The sequence below is a fragment of the Temnothorax nylanderi genome, unplaced genomic scaffold (genome assembly GCF_030848795.1).
Source record: "Temnothorax nylanderi isolate EJ_2023f unplaced genomic scaffold, tnyl_v1.0 TNYL_tig0100_pilon, whole genome shotgun sequence".
Lineage (NCBI taxonomy): Eukaryota > Metazoa > Arthropoda > Insecta > Hymenoptera > Formicidae > Temnothorax > Temnothorax nylanderi.
The window spans coordinates 474,305-497,756 of NW_027249162.1; the positions used below are offsets into that span (position 1 = coordinate 474,305).

The 23,452-nt window shown below is 42.2% G+C and overlaps 2 protein-coding genes across 3 annotated transcripts in view; one reads left to right on the forward strand and one right to left on the reverse strand.

The window, feature by feature from the left end:
- The first annotated feature begins 523 nt into the window (after window positions 1–523).
- Mtssb (mitochondrial single stranded DNA-binding protein) lies at window positions 524–2,063 on the forward strand. The gene is made up of 4 exons (XM_071711624.1): window positions 524–676; window positions 764–851; window positions 984–1,103; window positions 1,790–2,063. Exons 1-4 carry the CDS (start codon window positions 665–667, stop codon window positions 1,987–1,989), a joined length of 420 nt encoding a protein of 139 aa, XP_071567725.1. The 5' UTR covers window positions 524–664; the 3' UTR covers window positions 1,990–2,063.
- Aop (anterior open) overlaps window positions 1,761–23,452 on the reverse strand; it is a 37,312-nt gene continuing 15,620 nt past the window's right edge. The window contains exons 2-5 of one of the 2 annotated variants that reach the window (XM_071711608.1): window positions 7,187–7,434; window positions 6,153–6,830; window positions 5,660–5,933; window positions 1,761–5,430 (exon numbers count right to left, since the gene is read on the reverse strand). In XM_071711608.1, coding sequence (XP_071567709.1) covers window positions 5,151–5,430; window positions 5,660–5,933; window positions 6,153–6,830; window positions 7,187–7,406 — 1,452 coding nt within the window. In that variant the 5' untranslated portion in view covers window positions 7,407–7,434 and the 3' untranslated portion in view covers window positions 1,761–5,150. The remainder of the gene's footprint in view (window positions 5,431–5,659; window positions 5,934–6,152; window positions 6,831–7,186; window positions 7,435–23,452) is intronic. The other variant, XM_071711609.1, reaches the window with a different exon arrangement.

Below are 23,452 nucleotides of genomic sequence, written 5' to 3' on the forward strand. Positions count from 1 at the left end.
AAAATCACGCAGTAAATAAAGAATGTAATAAATAACATAGATGAGCATATTGCAAAAATAGTTTTGTAATGTGTATAAATTTTGTTCCAAAATCTGTATAGTAACATTTCTTCGGCTATGAAGAAATCAAATCAATTATATGGATGATGAAGGGAGCTTTCCAGCAAGCGACACAAGTCGACACGAGCATCGTTCTATCTTTCTTTTTTGGTAATGAGTAACAAAGATAAAACGATACTTGTGTCGACTTGTGTCGCTTGCTGGAAAGCTCCCGAAGTATATCGGTGTATTTTTTATTCGAAATAAGACAGCGATTATGTATAGTTAAAATTTTAAAATTAAATAATTTTCAATGAAGAAACGGAAGAAGTAATTATCGGATTTGTGCGACAATTTTATCGGTGCGTTCCAAAACTCATCAATTTTAAAAGTTCCTAAAGTCCTTTCCGTGCTTCATGCGATAGCCAATCATTGACATTCGTATTTCTAACTGAACACACCTGAGCATACCCGGCGGCCTACCCGGCATGATACCCGGTATATAGTTAATATAGTTTAGTTCGTCCTTTTTTGTCCGGCCGGCTTGTCCTTACCGCTTTATTATCCGTTTGTTTGTAACTTGTAATTTTCCTGATGAGAAGCAAATAATAGTGAAATTGTCATAATGTTTCGCACGGTAAGTATATAGCCGTTATTCTACAGAAGATACGAAATCATTTCAGAATGAAGCGGATGAATTTACGTAGTGCATTATTTTTTTTAGGTTATTTCACAAGCACGTCGAGCCGCCCGGTTAAACAATGTGCGATATTTGTCGGACGAAGTGAACGAGACCACAAATATAGAAAAGTGTAAGTACACAATGTCATCGGGGAATTACTCCATAAGAGTAGATATTTATAATTAAACAATTCATATTTTGACTTGTATACGGAGTATAGTTCTTTAATGCTATCATTTTTCAATTTTTCTTCTTTTTGCAGGTGTAAACAATGTAATGTTGCTTGGAAGGGTTGGAGCGGATCCTCAAAAACGTGGAAGCATGGAACACCCGGTTGTGATATTCTCTCTTGCGACACATACGAATTATAAATATGAAACAGGTAACATACAATCTGCCTAACTAGTTTTAAACGCGCAATAATGTAACGTTCAAAGGAATATGTTTGAAGTTCACACGGAAATTCGAACGACTCGCTAGATCACGCGCCCGCTGCGTGTATTTTCACCGAACGAGCGAATAGCGACGCGAGCAAAATAAATATCACCTGAAAGACGCGTGATCGTACCTTCAGACAGTCGGTCGAACGTAACGAGAGCTAGAATACAAACGATCTCTTCCATATCTCGCTCGCCTCGTTACGCGCTCGCTCGGCACCCTCAATCTAAGTAAATCTTAAGTGTAATCGTGGAGGAGCGTAAAGTAGACGATCGTCTCCCGTTGGGCACCCAAAGTTTATTGTCCAAAAGTTCCGCTTATCGCGTTCAAAATCAACGAATCGCGGAAGTGCTTAGAACATTTTTAGCGGACAGAGAGTCGTCATCGCTCACTCGACGCTGTGCCTGTCTATTGCGAATTGAACGGTGTTCTCCAACATTTTCGCCGCCTTTTTTTCCCCACACCGATCCTAGCGTGAATTCCTCCGCGTCACACTCGCCCCGCGCTCAAGTCTGAGCGACCCGGCATCTCAGGCGATCTCGTCGAGATCGAGCCTGAACAGAATAATTATATTAAAGTATATTTATTTATTCCCAGGTGATATATTGAAGTATATTTATTTATTTCCAGGTGAATTTATGCAAAGAACAGACTGGCACAAGATATGTGTTTTTAAGCCTACTTTAAGAGACACTGTATATAAATATCTAAAAAAAGGTCAGCGAGCGATGATAAATGGTAGAATAAGTTACAGTGAATTCAAAGATGGGGAGGGAAACCTATCCTCCAGTACATCTATCATAGCAGACGATGTAATATTTTTAAAATAAGAAGTTTTCACGTGTAAACAATACATATATTTTCTATATATATTTTTTTCAATAAAAATTAATGCAGAAATAGACATTTCATTTCCTTTTATTCTGCAATCTATGTGGATAATTAGAACGACTTGTATTTGCATAAAATATATCTTTGTTTATATTTGAAACGTCAACTATATTCATGAATTAATATTGTTCATATAATCCTTGCTGTAATTCGATTCATTAAAAACTGTAAAACTGTTGGTGTCCAAATGCATGTTAGATATATTGATGATTAGTGTCTGAAAAAAATTTATTTTTCGCAAATTGTATTTTGGATGAATTAAAAGAATAGTATACGTACCTTCTTAATAACTAAATAAGTCTATATTTACAACATTCATTATTTCATGTACTCTTCATATAACAACTTATATAATAAAACAGTTCTAATTTCTAGAATTTTACATTGTTTTATACACGCGAAACGATATATATAAATTTCTTCAATCTTAGACGTATATGCATTGTTTCGCACTATTATTATGTCTTCATATATGCTGTTACATACATATACATACACATATAAATATATTTATATATATTATATACATATATTTATATAAATATATTTATATATGTATATTTATTCATTTATTGAGAGACACGGTAGTGTCTCGCGCCAAGTGTACGCTCAGCGAGACACAGACCGTGTATATATATATATATATATATATATATATATATATATATATATATATATATATATCTATATAAACACTTCCGTTCCTCTGACATTTGTCCATGTGAAAATTATTTACACGATTGTAAGGAGAAAAGATGTACATACATATATCTATAATGATATATATATCTTTAATGTATAGACGTACATACACATGTGTTCTTTACATGTATATATGTGTATACATGTGTGTATCTTTATAGATATATATATCTTATCTCGATAACATCACGCAATTTTTAGACAGACGTTTTATCTAGTGTGTGTAACATGCACACGCATTTTATCTAGATAATAATTCCTATTCAACTATGTAACTCGTTCTGCATTATATAGTATAGAGATCACAGTATACAAGAAGCCAGATATATATTTCTCAATATTTATATATCATACCTGCCTCATTCATTCTGTCGTCCTTTCGCTCGCACTCATACTTTAGAGTTTTCTCATATTTTCTCAATTTTATATCTCTCAAGCTTTTATATCTTCGGTTTTATATATCGATTTTATAATTTCAAGTGCAAAAATACAATTAGCAATCTTCTTAAAATCTGTTTCCTAATTGTATATGCGTCTTGTTTCATCATGTTCTTCTCTATAGTCCTCTTTCGCGGACTTTCGCGGTTTATCCCCTGGTTGACAAACCTCGGATAAAGAGTCGTGGAATGTAAGCCACAATCACACAGGCAACAAATATAGAAATTTCGAATATAAATTTTGATAGTAAAATATATGTATATATATTCTTTCTATAGATAAATTTATATATTCTAACTCTGGCCCCGAATTTCCATAATATTCTTGCACTACTCCTCTAATATTCGTCTTAGCTTTCATTCGCATTTACAATTCATTAATTCAGTTCATTAATTCCGCTTATATACAGTTCCTACAACGTATAATCGATTATACGACACTCGATTGCGGCGCGTAATCCTTGATATAACGCGTACATCGAGCACAAGGGATGCAATATTGGTTCCAAAATCGTGATATATCGAGTTTTTTTGGAACAGTCGACTAAATACATAAAACGTTCTCTTATTAAACGGCAAATGTTCTTGGCACAAATACGTGAAAGTAAACGGAGAACCGTTTCGGCGCATATACAGTAAGAGCCTGAGAAAATCCAATTAAATCTTTCTTCGAAAATCTGATTCTACATAGATATACATAATTATTGAACTGTCGTGAAAAGATTTTGTCAAGCTCTTTGTACATCAGAAACTATGGAAATATTAATAACGTAATTTTTCTGTGATGCAGTTACATTGAATGTCTCAAATCAAGTAGAGTCTCTCTTTGGGATCGACCTTATTCATGGACTACCTTTCGGCAAGGGAAAAAAAAGTCGTACATCACAGAATATATACTTAAGATTAAGAAAAAAAAAGAGAAAAAGAGAAACGCGTAAGAAAGGAAAGACCTGGTAACAGTTCTTCTTCTGGCATTCTTTGTACATTGAATCGTCGTGTGTATGGTTCTTTAAGTGCACCCAAGACCGTACGTTTCATACACACCTCGTCGTTGTAAAAATGGAAGGGAAATTGCCCGGTACGGATGGTTTGCCCCGTTACGAGGAGGGAGTGAAGTGGAGAAAGGGATAGGGCGGAATATCCGCGAAGATTCAGCTTCACATTGAAGCATCTGTCATTATCGGCACTCAGTAGAATCTGTGTGAGGGCGAAAAGGAAGGAAGGGAGTGAATCGTTATCTGATTTACACCATGAGGGGGATATTCTCTTCTTGCGCTTATTATCGCACTCTTACACATAACGACGAAAATAGGATTCTGCGTGATTGCAACTTTGAGTCCCCGACAAATACATAGAATTGGGCACAAAGGGCATAAAATTTCATTTCTTGGATCTTTAAAGAATCCCTCATCCCTAAAGCATCAATTAATGTGCCTCTGTGAGTTGAATAAACGTGAATGCTCGTTTGTCTTCTTCCATTCTGACGATTATTCGCAGAAAGTCTCATAACATGTTAGCATACAAGATCGTAGCTTTCATAACGTTTCGTCCTTTCGATTTATATTTTGAGCGTCCTAAGATTTATTAACGATTGCATTCGGCAAAATCTCGAGCCATCATGGCATGCTTCTCTACATCAACTACCACTTCCGAGATTAGATCTGATCTTCATTATCGCATTTTCCCGAGCTTCATCGATGAATTACGTTTTTCGGATTTCGCCTTTTTCCATCTTGAAGATCTTCACGTATCTTCATGCAGACGATGCCACGTTCTTATGAACAAACCGGACGGAGTCAATGATCGCTTGCGAGCGATCTCCGATTTCACTCCGCAGTTCGTCGATCGGTTGCCGATGTGGTACCCTTCTTACGTCATTTCGCCGCCGGCCTCGCAGGCCGCCGTGGTGCGGTTAATGATTACGCACGATCATTGCGTTCCTACCATCGCTAGGTCTCGCGTCACTTCCTCTCTTCCGGCTCCTGATTGGTCTTAATGAGATTGTACGCGTGACTTCTGTACTTGGCAGGTGGGTCGTGCAACGACAGGGGCTGCTGCTGCTGTTCGCTCGACGGCTGGTTCATGCTGGACATCGAGAGGTCCGTCGGCATGTCCGCTTCCGGTTCCGCCTCGGGACTTCCGAGACCCCTCTCCTCCTCCGGTTCCGATTTTATTCGCATCTGATTGCGCAGCGATGATATGTTCTTGATGTTCTTCAACTCGATCGAATTACGCAGAAATCTGCAAAGAACATAGATGACCCATTGAATTCTTTTTGCCCGTATACATATTCTAAATGCGAAAGTTATCGTTGTATTAAGTGATGAGTAGAAACAAAAAAATAGATTCTGATATTAATATTTTATTGAAATTATTTCAAAATTAACAAATTTACTCGTCGTATTATATCTCTATCACATTTTTTTTGTATAGCAATCACGGACTAATTATTTATTGCAATAATACTCACTGATAACAATGTCGTTCGCCCTGGACTTTTCTAAGTATGTTCACGCGGTAGTAATAACGTAAAGCTCTGCTCATTTTGTCGTAATTCATAGAGAGATGATTCTTCTGGATGCCCCAGAGTCGCGCTAGACCAGGCGGATCGACGATCTTAAAGACGCCGGTTTCCCGACTCTTCCACGAGATGTAATGCTGATACCGTTGCGCGGGGTCGTTCAGCAATTGCTGAAGGAAGTCCCAGAGCAGTCTTCCGTCTAAACAGAACGGCGGAAATTGTGCTACAATGTGAATAACAACCATGGGAGGATTAAAGCAACGGTACTACGAGATTCTGTATTTAATAAAGTGTCGTCTAATATTAATTAACAATCCAAAAAAAACATAAGAATGGAAAATTGGCATTTCTTAGCTATCTTTATAACGCATTTGCGTTATCTAAAAACAGCTACGTTTCGCCGACTACGACTAAAAATCGCGGGTTAATCGCAGATACTAACTAGTGTTGGGCTCTGACGAATCGCTGGGGAAGAACTCTCTGGTCGCGCTGGCGGCGGTCGATCGGAAGGCACCGGGCGTCAGCGGCATCAATTGGTGCGGTAACGTCGGGCTCGGTTGGTCCTTGACGCTCACCTCGCTGAGCCTCTGTGCCGTCAAGGCGGTCGGCGTGGCCGGTGGGCTGCTGTTGCCACTCGATACCTGATGAGTGTTGTCCTCGTCCGAATCGCTCTTGTAGACCTGCGTCTGATTCGCGTCGGTCGCGTGGCTAGGTGAGCCCGACTGACTGTCCACGGACGGCGCCGGCGACAGCGTCACCGAATTGGCCGACATTAGCGAGGCGAGATTCGAGGCGTACGGCTGCGTCTCCGTCCACGTCGGCGTAGGCGGATGTGAATGTGGACTCAGCGGATACGTGGACGGTCTGGTAGGTGTCACCGGACTGCTCGGCAGGCATCTCTGTAGCTGACTATAGTCGCGCACCAGCATGGTCAGCACATTGTGCAGCACGTCGCCGGCGCTCGGACACCTCTCGCCCATATCGGCCTTGGTCAGCAGGCACAGGGCCTTGCCGTTCATCTGGAACACGTCCATGTCGAACGGCGGCAGGTCGAATTCCCGTTCAGCCCACCGCAGGAACGCTGCCACGTCCTCCCGCGACCACAGTCTAGGGTCGGACACTGAAAGGAGAGAAGATGCCATTGGCTGTATTCGCGGCGGTCTTTCTGACCACTATGCGGTTTAACATCGTCTATACGTTCTTAATTAATTCACTAATACCTTCAATATAACAACGTATTAATATTGATACGAATAGTATGAATAAATCTAAAAAAATCGGAGCAATTAAAGTGCGATAAAAGAAATATTCTTTAGCTTCGTTTTCACTCACGATCAACGTTATTCACATAAAAATTCTATGAGACCTGAAATCGGTCCACGAACTAAACACTTTTATTTTACAAACTTAACGTAAAGAAATTATAATGTTATACTTAATGTTATAATATATTATTCTTAATATTATAATATTTACCCAAACTCGTTGGTAGGTGAGTTTTAAAGTCCAAGACGGGATTGGGCTGTGGGTGTGTCGGTGGGAAACCCATCGAAGGCCCATACTGGGCCCTCCAGACCCAGTCCGGACTGAAAGGCAAGGATATACCTGGGGGCAGCCGGGGCTCCATTCCGGTCATTCCGCCCGCAGCGGAAACCGCCGGTAGCTGCGATATCTGAATCGGTGGCAGCAATTTCATAACACGCCCTCAGATTTACTGATGACTTCTGCAACAGAAGAAATAAATCAAGTTTATTAACAGATCTGATTTTTAAGAATCTTGTGATTTAGCAAATCTCGTAATGAGGTAGGTCGATATACCAGAAATGTAAGTTGACTCGTGTAGTCTTGTAAATATTTAATTTATATCTATACGTAATAAATACATCTTTGTGATTTAATAACTAGTTGAATGTTCTGGTATCATTCCAGTATCATTCTTTTCTTAGAAATTATGACTTTATTAAATCTTGCAATCAGATACAACATTATCGCTCGATCTGCTTAGCGAGCACGTAACACGAAACGATGTTGGCGTCATTTCGACGCTACAGGCGCACGAAAGTGATCTATATATATTTATTTGCGACTATGGAGACGCGACACTGTGTGACGTAAAGTGCAATCTTCCGTATCTATATCGTCGAAAATCGATCCCTGATATATAGCGCTTTACCTCATCTAACGATCGGCTCTCCGATGTAGAACGGCGGAAGATAATAGCGCCAGATTACAGTTACACGTCGACTTCTTACACCGTGGACGTGGAACAAGCAAGACGATTTAAGAAGAGAGAAGATGAGAAGAGAAGAGGAGAAGAGAAGACGGGGAGAGGAGAGAAGAAGACGAGAATAGGAGAGGAGAGGAGAGGAGAGGAAGAGAAGCGTCGCGACGGCGGCGTTTCGATACGTCGTCGTTCTCCATTTCCTGATCGGCGACCGGTTCGCAGACGTTCATCGACTATTAGCATAGAATGTCGGGGCATAAGAATGAAAGCCGGCAGGAAACGTGGATTTACATAACGTATTTCCATCGACGTCGACGAAGCTATTTCCGTTCTCGACGTCGGCTCGCGGGGACCAGAGAGCAGCTAAGCGAAACTCCTTATAGCGCACGGCCAACGTCTAGATTCTCAGTTTCGGGCTTACACCATTCATTCGAAATCTCTTTACACGTACATCTCGTTACAATCTCTTTACACACCGTTTAATTGCTTCCAGAACCTCGGTCCTTTAATTTCCGTCGCTTACGATATACCGGAACTAGAAGTGTTTCGTAGCTACAGTCTTCGACTTCAGAGGATACGTCATTAAAATTCAGACTGAGTCACTTCGTAAGGTTTATATGTTATATCACTTATACAAGATAAGAATTGCACACCTTGTGGTCCAGAATATCATCGGTTATGCGGAAGACCTCGCGATAGAGTTACGTTGGAATGTAAACAAAAAGGAACTAATTGTAAAAGAGTAGTATAAAGCGAGGTAGCTTCCTCATCTCGGTAATGACACTATTTACGTGATAATCATATGTTTATAATCTGCGTGCTCGGTTAGATATAATTATTAACGTATCGGTGGGTGATTGCGCCTAATGTCGCGCGGCATGTCTATAGCTTTCTTATACTTTGACTCGTGACATTGTAACGCGAAAAAATCACGGTTACGATCTGATTTAATACGTCTCGTAACGAGCGGACTTGCGATAGGAAAAAGCCTATTGACGTCACCGCGCGTTCGATATTATCGAGGTAAAATTATACAACTATTGTAATGTGATACTGTTTATGTCGCTTTACATATTTAACGTTATCGCTGTTCGAATATTTCGGAACAATAAGCAACTCCAATTTCGTGCTTATTGTTAGAAAACAGAAATGTTTATATAGTTACAAAACACTTTCACTTTAATTTATTCTTCCCTAATTACTACTTTTTTTTTAATCGCTGCATTTATTATATTGATTATTGCCGTAAATGAAAATAAAAATACAAGTAAAAGTTAATTTTAAAACTCTTGAAAAAGTAAGCCAGTCTCTGTCATTATTCGGCTCCTTTTTTACTCGAGATTCGGCGATCGACGGGTTCCGGAATATTTTCAGTAAAAAAAAATCTCCTTTGTGACACTTCGAAAAATGATCGGAGGAAGCTCTCGGCGGCACAATTGCGGCGCAATGCTGGCTCGAGAAGAGAGAGAGAGAGAGAGAGAGGATTGCCCCGAGGGAAGAAGGCAGGAACCTCGGCATGCGAAGGTCGATGTGCCGTTGTCTCGCACCAGGAAATCCTGGTCGTCTCTTCGGTCTCCCCCCCTTCTCTCCTTTAAATACCGCGAGTAAGCAAGCGGCCTCATACTCAGGTGCTCCTTTCGGTCGGCGATTTTTTTGCGACTCGGCTAATTAAAGCGGCTACTTGAGAAGCGGCGACGAGGGATGGGATTTGAGTGATCGCCTTCGCATCTGCCTCGTGACGTTGGCTTCTGCGTTGCTTATTCTGCCATTGACTTATTATACTTAACTCCGAATTACAAGACGAAAGATCCACAGATATGAAAATATCTTTCGATGGCCATCGACTTGAAATCGATCACCTTAGGGGATAACATTTCAAATTACCAGCGCATTTTGCAGCTTCGACCGAGACGATTTTAGCGTATCGGAATGCGAGAGACGAAAAGAGCGATAATTGCGCAAGACCGAGCGCGAGAGCGAGACATATATTTTTCCCCTCGCAAGGAAGGTACGAAGAAAACACCGGATTCTGCGGTTCCGTTCGCGTGTTTCTCCTTCGCGAATCGCTTTTTTTTCCCTTGGCGACGGAAGAAAAGAGAACTGATCGCCTTCGCAAATCGCAACGGAAGAGACGGGTCGCAAAAAATTGCAACCGCGACGCCACTTGAGACTTCCGGTACGCGAGCTGAAGGACGGAGAACGCACCGGAAGCGCGTTCGATCGCGACGAGGTAACGCTGACATTTCCGCGTTGCCTATTTCTTTGCGCCACGTCACGGCACGGCACTTGCGTAATATATGTTTAAGTTCTTGAAAACCCCTGAGCACTTGGAGAGCTCCTCTTCTTCAGTTTCAACATGCGTCTCAATTATTCCGCTCTCTCTTTTACGAATTTTAATATAATTTTAATTACATGACGCAATCAACTATATGTATATACATATATATGTATCACTGTGCGGATACCGTGTTTTTGGAGCACTCACCCGGGACACCTAGAGACTTTTAAGTCTAAAGGGTTTTTGAAAGCGTTCCTGTGTTACAAAAAATCTATAAAAATTCATATATCATCTTTAAGGTTTCAAAAAGTGATTTCTATACTTACATAAGGCCGGAACTGTTGCAATTTTTTTTTAAGTGTTGAAACATCAGGAGAAAATTGTGAAATACGAAAAATTGATTGTGCCTTAAAAGGCCCACGGTGTCCACGCAGTGATATATATACAATATATATTTTAAACAAGATAAACTAAAAGATGAACATATATCTTACAATGTTGTTAAGATTTAAGATCGATTTTTTTTCGTCTTGCGAAATTACTTTCGTTAATAAAGAAATTACTTTCTTTAGTTGCCGATAAACAAAAAGAATAGATTAAACTAATTCATGAAGCAGATAAATTCTTTCTTTTCGTTTTTCTCTTTCTTTTCCTCAGTCTTGTATCTTTTTTTCTCCCTAAGCTTCCTTTTCTCGCTTCCTTGTCTTTCTCTTCTTCACTCCGACATTTCCTCTCCTCTATTCTCAATCCAATAATGTTCCTGTCACGTGGAGGACCTGCAGGTGACCTTGATTATACCGGCTTGTTTACGATCGATCTTGCGACTTAACGACTGGGTTTTCCGACGCGAAAAAGCTCTCAACCGATCTCGCCGTTGCAAATGTGTTTACGTTGTCGCGTGTCGGAATAGCTCGGAAGTCTTCACGTAGAAGTGAGTGCGATAATCGTTTGCGCGTGTAGATAACGCAGCTCAGGCAGTAACTGTCATTCGCCATCACGCATCGTAACGCAACAGCCACGTGTCTCGCGCCGCGACATGTATGTAAATATTACCGGAAGCTGCAGACCTCGATTCGCAGACCCCGAATGTCGCGGAAGGCGCGAATGAATCATGTAAATGAGCGAATCAAGAGAATAGAATATTCATTCTCGTTACGCCAGCGTGAAGATAAAAACACTAAAAGTAACACGCATTCGATAATAAAGACATTCTGAATTCATCTCCCGCAATCTTTGAATCAGCGGTCTTTTTTTTTTCGCCGCGACGAGACGCGATGATTGTATTTAAATCGAATCGACCGTGAAGTTGAAATGCATGAGGTGACACCACGTGCTCCTCATGTGAAACGCGGCAATCTGCGCGCCAGGGCACTAACAGCCAGCGCGGGCGGCTCGTCGGCCGAGAAATACCTACGTTTCGCGGAGCGAGCGATAAAGTATAAAACGTTTTCTCCTCCCCGGGGGACAATTTAATTCCCGTCAGTCAAACGCGACGCGCCTCGGGGCTGTAATCGGTCAGCCGGCGGGTCGGCAAAGGATCCATGATTAGATAGACCTCGTCATACCTTGTCGTTTCGGTCTCGCCGTCCTGTAAGGACGTCGGTTACGGTTACATTGCCACTCGTCGTCGTCGTCGTCGTCGTCGTCGTCGTCGTCGTCAACGTTGTCGTCGCTGTCGTTGTTGTCTCTCTTCGTCGATCGTCGCGGTCCCCTTAATGTCAGAGGTTCGTTATGCCTTATTCATATCGGCCCGCTGGCACGTACACACAAACGACCGGTTGCGTAACCCGCGCATAAGGAAACGACATGTGCGATTTGTTAAGATTAACACGCACGTACACACGCACGATACGCATACACTTGCTCGCGATATCGCTCGACCCGGTACCATTGTTGCGCGATCCAAAGCGAGTCTCTCGACGATGACTCTCTTGACGTGTATACTCTTACGAGATACAAAATCTTGGGCTGTGTGCACCAAGCGTGTGATAAGCGATAAACCGTGTATGAGTAGGGACCGTACGTAAAAAATAATTCGAACGTATGATATAACGAGTTTATACGTTAGTAATAAAAATGTAGCGAATAATGTATTACACGATACACAGCCAATTATTAATAACAAATTAATTTATAAGATATTTAAGAGAGAATGTCTATCTCTCGACCAATACATTTTATACATCTTGTATCCGCGCGTTGAAGTAATTAATTTCTCGCGATGAATAAAAATCCCAGAAAAAAGATCTGCCTAGAGTAGAAAAACATTAATGGACCAATTAGAATCTTCAAGGCTCAGTACTATGATGAGTATAAGAGGCGATCTTTAGCGATATCTTGCTTACGAACGAGCCGATGATCTTGCAAGAAATTATCCGTGCGGTGTAACAACGTCGTTCTGACGTCGTCGCGGCGTCTTCTCGGGTCGAGAAGGAAGAGTAGGTAAGTACCGCGCATCCGCGCATGTGGCACACGCACGCACGAGGCGGATGCGCAAGACGGACGGATCAAACGGACGCGGATGCGTTTCGCAACGTCGGAAAAGGCAAAAAGAGTCAACCGTCAACCCGTGCGTCAACGGCGAAGTTTCGATTCTCGTATCGCGCGAAATAATCGCGCGAGCGACAATTAACGTGCATTAATAATACGATACCGCGCGATTGCGATCGCTCTCGTCAATTACGCGCGGATCATTCATTAGAGCGCGGCCCGTCGTATATCGATAATTACTTAAGCGTGAACGGCGCCGACACGTCCGCGTGTCACGCCACCGACGCGGCGCATAATAATCGCTCGGCAAGAACCGCTCCGGACTAAACGGTTATTCGGAAAGCGCGTCCAATCGCGAGCGATAGTTGTCGGGCCTGAAGAGTTACATGGTAAAAAAAATAATTCTACGAACGCGGTATCTCGACGCGGTTGGCCGTTAATAGCGCGACGAATGAATCACTGCAGGAAATTAGGAACAGCTATATATCCGCGCGCAACGTAATACTATCGAATATTTAAAATATCGGACGCGGTATCGGTATCGGAGAAATGATCTTACTTTCCTAATTATATATTTTCCTGCAATTTGGTTAATTATTTTGTTTTGTTTTATTAACGGTTGCGTGCCGCGAGATGGAATCCGGAAAAAAATATCGCGTGGCGCAGCGGTACCCTATTCCCTGTTCACCAATTGGGTAAAAATAACGGGTATCGATGCACGCCCGAGGCGACGGTGGGTGACGTGTGTCCACATGTCTGTGTGTGTGTGTGTGTGTGTGTGTTGCGACCTCGTGTGGGTGCATGTCTGAAAATACAACCAGGAAGAGGTACGTACATACGAGGAGGTACGAGGAATCGGTTCGCGTACACGGTGGAAGGAGGAAGGAGGAAGGTCCTTGGCGCGCGCGTTCGAACAAGGATTTAAGATTTATCATGTATAACGCTCAAGAACGCGAAGGAGAGCCTTATCTCCTCCTTCTCTATCGGATACCCGTTTCGCGTTTCTTCCTCCTCGCGCCGCGCCGTACCCTTCCGGGTTTTCTTCACTTCCTGTTTCTCCTTCTCGCTCTCTCTCTCTCTCTCTCTCTCTCGCGCGCGCGCGCTCTCGCTCGCACGCACGCACGCACGCACGTGGACGCTTTATCGGCCCCTGTCTCTTTGTCCGCCGATGTCGAGCTGCACTACCGCGCGCGAGTGATTAATACGGCTAACATACCTGCGCGAGATACGTAAACTGGCGCAGTAATTAGCGGACAGCGATTTTTAACGAATCTCCAATCTCGCACGTCTGAAATCTGTTACTTAGCGCCCTTCCGGTACATTCACCTTTTTTTCTTAAGGCGTTATTTATTTTTGAAGAAAGAGCACATTTTATTATCAACTTTACGTCGCACTTTGAACCTTCACGAGTGATTTGCACTCGTAAAGGTACTAGATACGGCGGTTAGATATTGTTGTAATACAGGATTTCAAAGGTCAACATTCATTGTTTGCTGTGACAATCGATCCGTCATTTGCGTTGGATGTAACTTCACCGATAACAGCGCGCTGTTGATAATATAGCTTCCAGCGTCGCGTCGCCTCCCGATTTTATTCGGAATATCTATAGACACTTTTATAAAATAAATTTGTATACGTAGCGTCAGTAAATTCCAAAAATAACCCAGGCAAACATAATGATATTTTTATATCGACCTTAAGTTATCCGAGACAAAGGATGGTACGTCACGATGATTAACGTTGCACGTAATATGAAAGAAATAAAAAAAAAGATCCGGTTTTTCGCGAAGAACTCGCGGTTTCCTCGCGGAAAGTGGAAGTTTCCGCGAAGACCGAATATCGACGCAAGCGCGATTGCCGGGAGATAAGCCGCAATAAGGAAACGCGTTCCCGGTGCATGACGCGTTACCGAAGCTTTAGTGCCGATGACGCTGTTGACCCGCCTCTTGACGCGACTCGCACGCAGTTTCACGGAAGAAAATAGTTTTCCTGCTTTGTACGATCGTAGATAATTAGGTAATCTTATCACACCGATATCTTCTGCCGAGTGTGTAAGAAGTCTGTAGCTAATCGGCCACGGCAAGTTTAACCAGTTTGAGAATGCGTTTCAACGAAATATGCCCTCGATGTAATAGCGAGTACATTGTAATAAGTATTTTTTTGAGCTGATATTAACGAATATTACTGTTAATATTACTGTTAATTGTATCCGAAGCATCAGCCGCTGGCGAACGTCGCGCGTCGGTCTATTCGCTTCGGATCTTAACTTACTTACTTTAATAGTTGGAAAATAGAATTTAACTTACTTTTTATCTATTCCTAATTTTTAGACAAAGATAAAAAGTGCAAGTTAAACCGAGATTAAAGTCAGGACATCACAGTCCCTACGTCGTCGGTGCAGCTTTTGGAGAACCGAAGATCACCGCCGATCTTGGTTTACGCGTTCGTTTATACGTCGAGCGAACAAATTCATTAACGCTAAAAAATGCGCGGTGGCAACTTGGCGTTATCTCCGTCGTTGATCTTTGCGCACCATCGGCAATCGCTGGTCACGCGGCCGCGCCACGAGTTACGCGCTCGCCGCGTAATCGTGCGTTACGCGTGTTGCACGCGTAAACACGGATCCGAGTATCCGCAGGCTGGCCTCCGAGCGGTACCGAGACCGACCGGAGAAAGTCGAGCAGTCGAGAGAAGTGCAAGGAAATAAATGCGTGGTAGCGAGCGCGACGTTCTCCTCTATACCTACCTTCGGTTCCGTCCGTTCTCTCCTTCTTTCCCGTTTGCCCGGCCTTCCCTTCGCTTTTGTTACGTTACGACGGGACGTTCCGCAAATATCCGTCCGCGCTCCTCACGCGAACATGTCGAGCTCTGCACGAACGTTAAGTTTTTGCGGATAGAAAAGTCCGAGCGAGAAACATCGAAACTACGCTACACGATAGTTGGAAAATAGCTGAGATAGCTTTCGTTTAGCAGATAATGTTTGTAGAGAAAGATGTACTCTCTCTCTCTCGCTCTCCTAGAGAAGCTGAAGATACAATGACCAGAGTTTTTAGAATGTTAATATTTACGATTCGCGAATAATTTAACGAATCAAGCGCATTAATAATGCTATAAGTAATTATCGTTACCACTTTCGACTTGTATATATAGAAACGTATTTGCAGAAATTACCTATTTAAGCAAAAAGTTCATCGATTTTCTGACGCCAACTGCATAATTTACTGAAGATCAGATACGTGACCTCTCGTTTCGATATAAAATCACGTGTTATTTGCGAAGCTAATCCGCAAACCGCTGATTTAATCAAACCAGAAAAAAGTATTAAATATTGCGCCATATTATTCAACGATAAGAATTGAAAAGCTGCAACGAACAGCAACGAAAGAAACTTGACGCGTTAAGTATGAAGAGGACGAATTATCAAACTTTATCTCGTCGGGTGGCTAGAAAATCCAGTTGTCTAATGACTTGTTCTTACCGAAAACTTGGTTTACCAACTTGCTGGTGAATCTGCGAGGACGTGACGCAAGCGTCGAGCTTGCGATGATCGAAAATACTCGAGTTCGCCGACCAGTCCAAGGTCACGTGGAAAAAGACACGAAAGACATCAGGACGACTTTCCAATCACGAGCTCCGCTAAGCAGTTCCACTCCCGGAACTTTTTAACTAACGAACCAGGGAACGTCGCGGTGTAATAAACGGCGTCGATCTCTCTCTCTCTCTCTCTCTCTCTCTCTCTCTCTCTCTCTCTCTCTCTCTCTCTCTCTCTCTCTCAATTTTCATTCTATAGTCGAACGCAGGTAAGGTCGCGCATAACAGCGATAATCAGATACGCCGCGTTCTTTATCTAATCAGAAATCCAAATAATTTCCCATTTGCTCTTCACTTGAGAAGCGGTAACATCCGTGGTCTTTTCCTCACGGTAGCGACGGATATTTCGTTCACGCTATAACATGTGGAGAACAATATATTTTGTACTTTCGTTCAGACTGTCTGGACTTTTTTAGGTGGATTGTGTATTTAAGTATTGTACGAAAAATAATCAACACACGTTTCAAAGAGGAAGAGATTACGATATTCCGAAAATGTCCTAATTGGTACGTTTCAATAATTTCTCGTAAAGAGAATACCGAGTACGTCGTCACATTTTCCCCTTTCCTTAATTTGTCAAACGCAAGGCGCGTTCTCGACGTTCTCGGAGATAAACTCTCTGCCGGGCCCTTCGCGTTGCATTTTCCAAGTATTTATGCGTTTGACGCACGACAGGTATCGAGAAACGTGCATTATCGACGCGCGCTTATCACGTGCCCGTGCTTCTCGCGTAAAACAGAAGGTGACTTAATCGTGACGAGCGCGCGCGCGTATCGTTCCTCAAGGCGGAAGCGAATCTTCGCGATCGCGGTTGATCCGAATCGCGAAGACCTTATCGCCGCTTCCACGTCGCGCCGAGAACGTATCGTCATGCCGATACGAAAAGCGTGCGATAATTTCGCGGACCAGGACGGAGATAGCACGGTGCGCGTTATCGAGACTCCGATCGGTCGCCGATAAATCGCGAGATCTTGCCGCTCCGCCGTGGAAATCGGCGAGATTGTTATTTCATTAAATATAGATAACGATGGATGTTGAAGTTTGCTCGGACGGGGGGCAGATCGTGTCCGAAGAATCCTCTTCAGCACGGTCGAATTTATTTTGACAGAAATACGTTATATCAATCGCAGCATGATTTTCAAATTCGCGTAATCTCGAAAGATTGCAACGGATTCCTCATCGATCTACGATCGAGGAAAAAGCGATACATGCTTTTTTAGAGATTTGTTGACGTAACAATCGACGTAATAATAATAATAATAAAAATAATGGACAGTTACGATGTAAATTTACTGCTGTAAAACCGCAAATCTTCATGGAATTTCGATGTTTTCACAGAAAATATTACGATAATAGATCGTATGCGAGTATTATTTTTCCAACTTTTCGATACGCGAGCGTACACGTAATCGTATACGTAATATCGCGATTTCGTCTGCGTTCAATTTTAAATTTTTTCAAGTTTGCCTTATCGAGGTACGGACGTGAATTTCGGAGGTCACGAGAGCGAAAGCGACGTTACAGGTGCGCAGCCGGCGCTTATTGACTGATTTATGTTTGCGGGATTCCTTAGCAGCCTCGATTTTCCGACGTTTCGTGACGGCGAGAGCAACTGTGCTAACAGAAGAGATATCGACTAGCTAGCTTTTTTTTTCGGTAAGTTTCACCTTCCTTCCGACTGAATATTTCCCGGTCCATCCTTTTACCTGCTCCTACAAACAAAGGGGTGTGCGCATCCGTGTAAATCATGGGTCCTCCATTTTGACAATCGTGGGATCGTCATCGAATCCATAAGGAATTTTTACTTGTATCTGGCGATAAAAGCTACTTTGTATATTTTAATAAATATGTGTAAAAATATATGTGAACGTCATGTAAATTTTATTTCGATTTTTCCTTCGTCTGCTAATTTTTGTTGACGTTACACTGTAGGATAATTCGAAAAGCTTATCACATGATACTCAATATGTGCCTCTTCCGTTTCTGTCTCCTTTTCTTTGTTCTCCGTTTCCTCTTTATCGCCCCTGTTACACTTTATTTCTATACAGACACAAGTTACGAAATATTCGATAACGCAACAGTGCTCCACCTGCGCGCATGCACATAATTGCGCTTGCAACGCACATTAGCGAGTCTATAGATAAGCCTTTATCGGTAAGAAAAATATCGCGTCTTCGACGCCGAGCGATGGAAAATCGTTTTTTTTTTAAATTTCACAAGCGCTTTCGAAGTTTATTTATATTAATAAGGTGCTCTTTCACAATTTTACGAAGTAAGTTTTCATTGAATTCATCTGAATTTATCGTCAGTCGATGTAACTGCAATCGTGACAATAAACCGTTTCCCGATTAGACAATCTGTAGACTCCGGGGGAGACTTGTTCTATATTTTCAATAAAAAATACCGTCTATCTACTTAGTCGCTTGTGGCGAAAGAAATGCGGGATGAGACAATAGCGGTTCAGCCGACTCTTGCAACTACGTGGCGCCGCTCTTGCGACATGTAGCGATAACCCGGACTTGCGAGTCGAAAAGAATCCCCGATGGAGCGCGGGATGTTGGAAAAATTCACGATTACCAGACGGAATTAAGTCACGCGTGATTGCCTGACCCGACGCGGTTTAATTAAATTGCAACTAATACACCGAAGATTTATAAGTAAAAAACTGTGAGAAGTTTGGAAAGAAACTGAGAAATTTCGCAATTTTTCTACTTCAAGATAGCGGATAAATTAACAAATAAGATAATTAAATTGGCTAATATCAAATTATCATCGCGCAGAAAAAAAGAAGTGTCAAATCAACACTGATATACCTACTTGTATATACGCAAGAATATTATAATCTTATAAGAATTTCAACTTTTATTTAAACTTTTTTTTCTTGATTAAACTATATAATATTTCGGTTAATTATAATATAAATGACTTCATTTAAGCAAGTTGTTTTCGTTTAACGCAATATATAGTCTCATTTTAAAATTACATATTTTTGCATATATACATCAATATTGTTTTCTGTGCGGAAATGAAAAAGGGAATAATATAAATAACTTGCAATACTATATACAATAAATATTGCAAATTGGTCGTTTACGACTCTCTCTCTTTGTCTTCGCTTCATCTCGTGTGTCGCGCGCAGCATTGTGACTGGCACAAATATAGCCCGTAATTATCGCAGTATTAAAGTTTAGTATTTGGAATTTCGCGCACTGGTTGCTCAGCTGCACGAGATAATGCGCCGTTATTAAAAAAACTGGGCAAATAAAACTTGAATAAATAAAAACCGTCATAATCGCGAATTGAAGAGATACCAATCTTCAAATATCATCAAATATTTTCTTCCTCATGACGGCATGATGCGACGATATTCTGAGAATCTCTCGTAAATGAATAATATGTGATAAAGATAAGGGAAATCGAGGTTGCTTATCGATTCATTCCATAAGTAATCCGGCTTCAGGAAAAAGTATTTTTAGTAATTACATTTCGAGTCGATTGTGCTTATATATTTAAGAAGATCTTCAACATGAAAAGTCGAAAAATTTTAGCAAACTAAGAGCTAGAAGTTAATGTAATGTAAAATACATTTTAACAGATACTCGGTTTAAATTATATTTTATTGATCGAGTCCGCGACGAAGCTTAGAAAATCGGATTAAATTCATTTTATTGCCAAGAAAAAAAATCAATTTCAAATTCGATTAAGCGATACTCTCACCCGCGAAGTATGCGAAATAACACGTGAAAATTCACGTTCGCTAAATGAATTCAATTATTATCTCTTGTTCTTCACGCGCGCGAGTCACGAAAAATACATATTAATTTAATGTAGGAAATGTAAAAAGGAGCCCAGAGGCGAGAGATCGAATCTCGACACGGAATGAAAGGGGAGCAGGATGGCGTGGACGTAGCTTAACCATGTGGGCTGCGCACTCGACCGATAAAACGACTCGACTCGACGACGTGTCAGTGACCCTTTCTCGTCCACCACCCCCTTCCTCCATTCGTCTCCTGCTTCTTTCCTCCGTGCCCTCGACACTCACCGCCGTCGTTCCCTCCGGCTTCGTTTCCTTCTCTCCCGGCTCCCGCTGATAGTTTCGAGGCACCTGCCCGCCAATGTCGACATGTCAGGCATGATCCGGGATGTTTGCCTTGTGGAGATTCAACGGAAGATCTGACTACGAGTCAGAAATGATCATTCCCTCAGCCTATTACGCGAGATGGACTGTGAGAGATTTACTTTTAAATTTATGCTTCTCGCTGAAGCCCTTAAAAGACTCTCCAATACATTTCGTGTTTTTCCAAGCAATCTCGGAATTAAATGTCTCGAAGAGGAAGATCAGGGAGAATCCCATTCTTTCCCAGGAAAAACCGAGCGTTGAACGTAGACACGCACGTGCGGGAATTTTCACGTGTCGTAAATGGGAACGGTATTCCGAAGGAAAGAGAGCGCCGATCGAGTTTAAATCCCCAGGTCACTTCGTAACAAGCGCGCGGGCCCGCGCGATAAATTGCGGTGCAATTACGCACGATCGCCGTCAAGTATATAAAATCACACGTCGACGATTACGTCGGCAACACCTGTTGGCGATTTCGCACGCGTCCTCCGTGAGACGCGTTTCGCTACGCACGACCGGCGATTCCGGGAGGAAAACGATACTCGTCTTTAACGCGCGTTCGACCTATAGGTTTGATTTACATCCCATCTACATCCTTCGCAACGCTTCAAGATCGACGTTTCCGAGTTGTGACGCAACGACGAAAGTATACTCGCGGCGAGCCGTGTAATTATGCGACAACGTATATCACGTGTATGGAATTGCGTGGGATGTAAATAATCGACTCGCTTAATGCATTACCATAATTATGACGATTCTATCGCTCGGGTGTTATTTGATTATCCTCGTTCCTTCCTCGGTGGAAGAAAGATGAGGAGCTCGGTGAAGAACCCACCGCGCCGGTATCTCGCATCTTAGCCAGAGACGGAAGCGATCGCGCGGCAATGCTCTCGAGCGCGGGCCGCGAGCGCTGCTCGTTTCGAAGATCTCGAGGCAGATACGTCCTGGAACTGGATCCGCGTCGCCCTCGAGCGGTGTTCCACATGTTACCTCGCCACCAGCGCGGCCAGAGAGATTCACACGTAGCACATACACACACACACACACTCGCGAAAGCGCTCGGCCGAGAGGTCCACAGCGCGACCGGTATCGGCACGCGGTGCACACTGTTATTAAGGAACGGTCTTTAACAATTAGCACTCGAGGTATCGTACCCGTTGATCGCTCGAGATAATCTCGCGTGTTCCACGTATCCCGCAACGTACCTCCTCGCAACGATATCCCTTTCCGAAATACCATCCCGGGAGAGTCCGGGAGATTATTACGGATTTATTCGCGTTCGAATAAGGTCTGGCACCCACTCGTGTAGCGCCGAGGTGGTATGTATCGGAAATGCCGAGGCAGTCAGCTGCGACGAAAAATCGACAACCTGTTACGCGCGGTAGAGTAACGTTATTCGAGACTGAGAACCACTGGCCGGGTCGGCCACAAAGAGAGCAGCGTGTGGCCTCCGATGCACGTGCATACAAGTAACGCCGGAAGTCGATAAAAAGCCTGGTTCACCCTCGGCATCAGCTACTCTCTCGTCATGGGAAACAGCTTCCTCCTTCCAGTCCTCTTAGAAGCTCTCTTCCGTTCCTCTCCTCACCTTCTCCTTCTCCCCCGTTTTTTCCTCTATGTTTCACTTTCGACTACTAAAATGGTCCCCAAATTCTGAAAAGATTTACCACGCTATCCTTTTGTCCGTTATTTATCCCTATTTCCCGCTGCCTTCGAAAACACGTCATTTTTGACAGACGAACAAACACGGTATAAAAAGCATTTTTTAAAGAATTATTGACTGTACAAAAAGGAAACACTAACTAAGAACACTAGCTCGCTCCGTGAGCGAGTATCTAATATTATTGATCAACGATTGATGAACGTTCGGAAATTGTGTACGAGATGAAAAGGGTCTTTCCGTGGCCATTTAGAAAACCATGTCTGGAGGGTCAAGACGTATTCAGTAGAGGGAAGAAGAAGAAAAGAAGTAAAATTAAAAATGATCATAAGTTTCGCTTCCAAGAACTTAAATGCAAACATGTGCGTCCGTAGTGCGGAGCACTCGGAGTATAAGGCGAAGGAAGAGAAAGAGAAAGAAAGACATGTTTGTATAACGTCGACAAAATACATTCCCTGCGGCCGCCTTTAATGATCAGCACGTTAAATGCACATTACACTCGGCGATAATAAACTTACAGCTATTAGTCGCAGATTTGTCCCAGCGCGATGTGCTTTGATACCAGATTATTTTACGGCAGAAACGAATATTATTAATAGAATTATAAATTCTGAGGCTAAGATAATTTCCTATAATCGATCTAGTTGTGTGTTATTTTTATATTAATTTTAAACCTTGGCAGGCAAAGTTAGATTTCATGTCAAGTAAAAATGGCTGTAAATAGATTGTAAAATATAGCCATCCTTCTTAATCCTAAATATAGCCTGGCTATCTTCCTTACAACTTTTATTATGTGAAAAAGGTCAGAGAATTTAGGGAATTCTTTATCGACCACTTCATCATTACTATTGTTAGCCCCTCGACTCAAGGAAAAGCAACAAACCTAGCTTAAGGACGTTCTCCGGTCCTTATACTAGAGAAAATCGATTTTCTTTAGATTTTCTTGAAACTGTGAATATACGTTAATTTAGGTGTGCTTTATGCGTGGTATAAATTTCAGTACCTCTTCCGGTATAAAAAATCAAGATACTAAGCCTCAAAGTTTCAATTTTTACCAAAAAAATTTTTTAATTTAATTTTTTTTTAATTTTGGCATTTTTTCCTTATAGAACTCGACGAGAGGAACAACTTTGGTCCTTTTGACCAACCTCGTATCTCTTACCGTTTGGCCTGGAAACCCTTTTCATTAGTAAAAGTTGAAACTTTGAGGCTCAGTATCTTTATTTTTTATACCGGAAGAGGTACTGAAATTTATACCACGCATAAAGCACACCTAAATTAACGTATATTCACAGTTTCAAGAAAATCTAAAGAAAATCGATTTTCTCTAGTATAAGGACCGGAGAACGTCCTTAATAGAACGCAATTATAAGGAAAATGTC

Bases quoted from the DNA above. Each gene is read 5' to 3' on its own strand.
- Mtssb (XM_071711624.1), top strand. The intron at 852-983 runs GTAAGTACACAA...TTCTTTTTGCAG, and splicing joins GACCACAAATATAGAAAAGT to GTGTAAACAATGTAATGTTG. The intron at 1,104-1,789 runs GTAACATACAAT...ATTTATTTCCAG, and splicing joins GAATTATAAATATGAAACAG to GTGAATTTATGCAAAGAACA.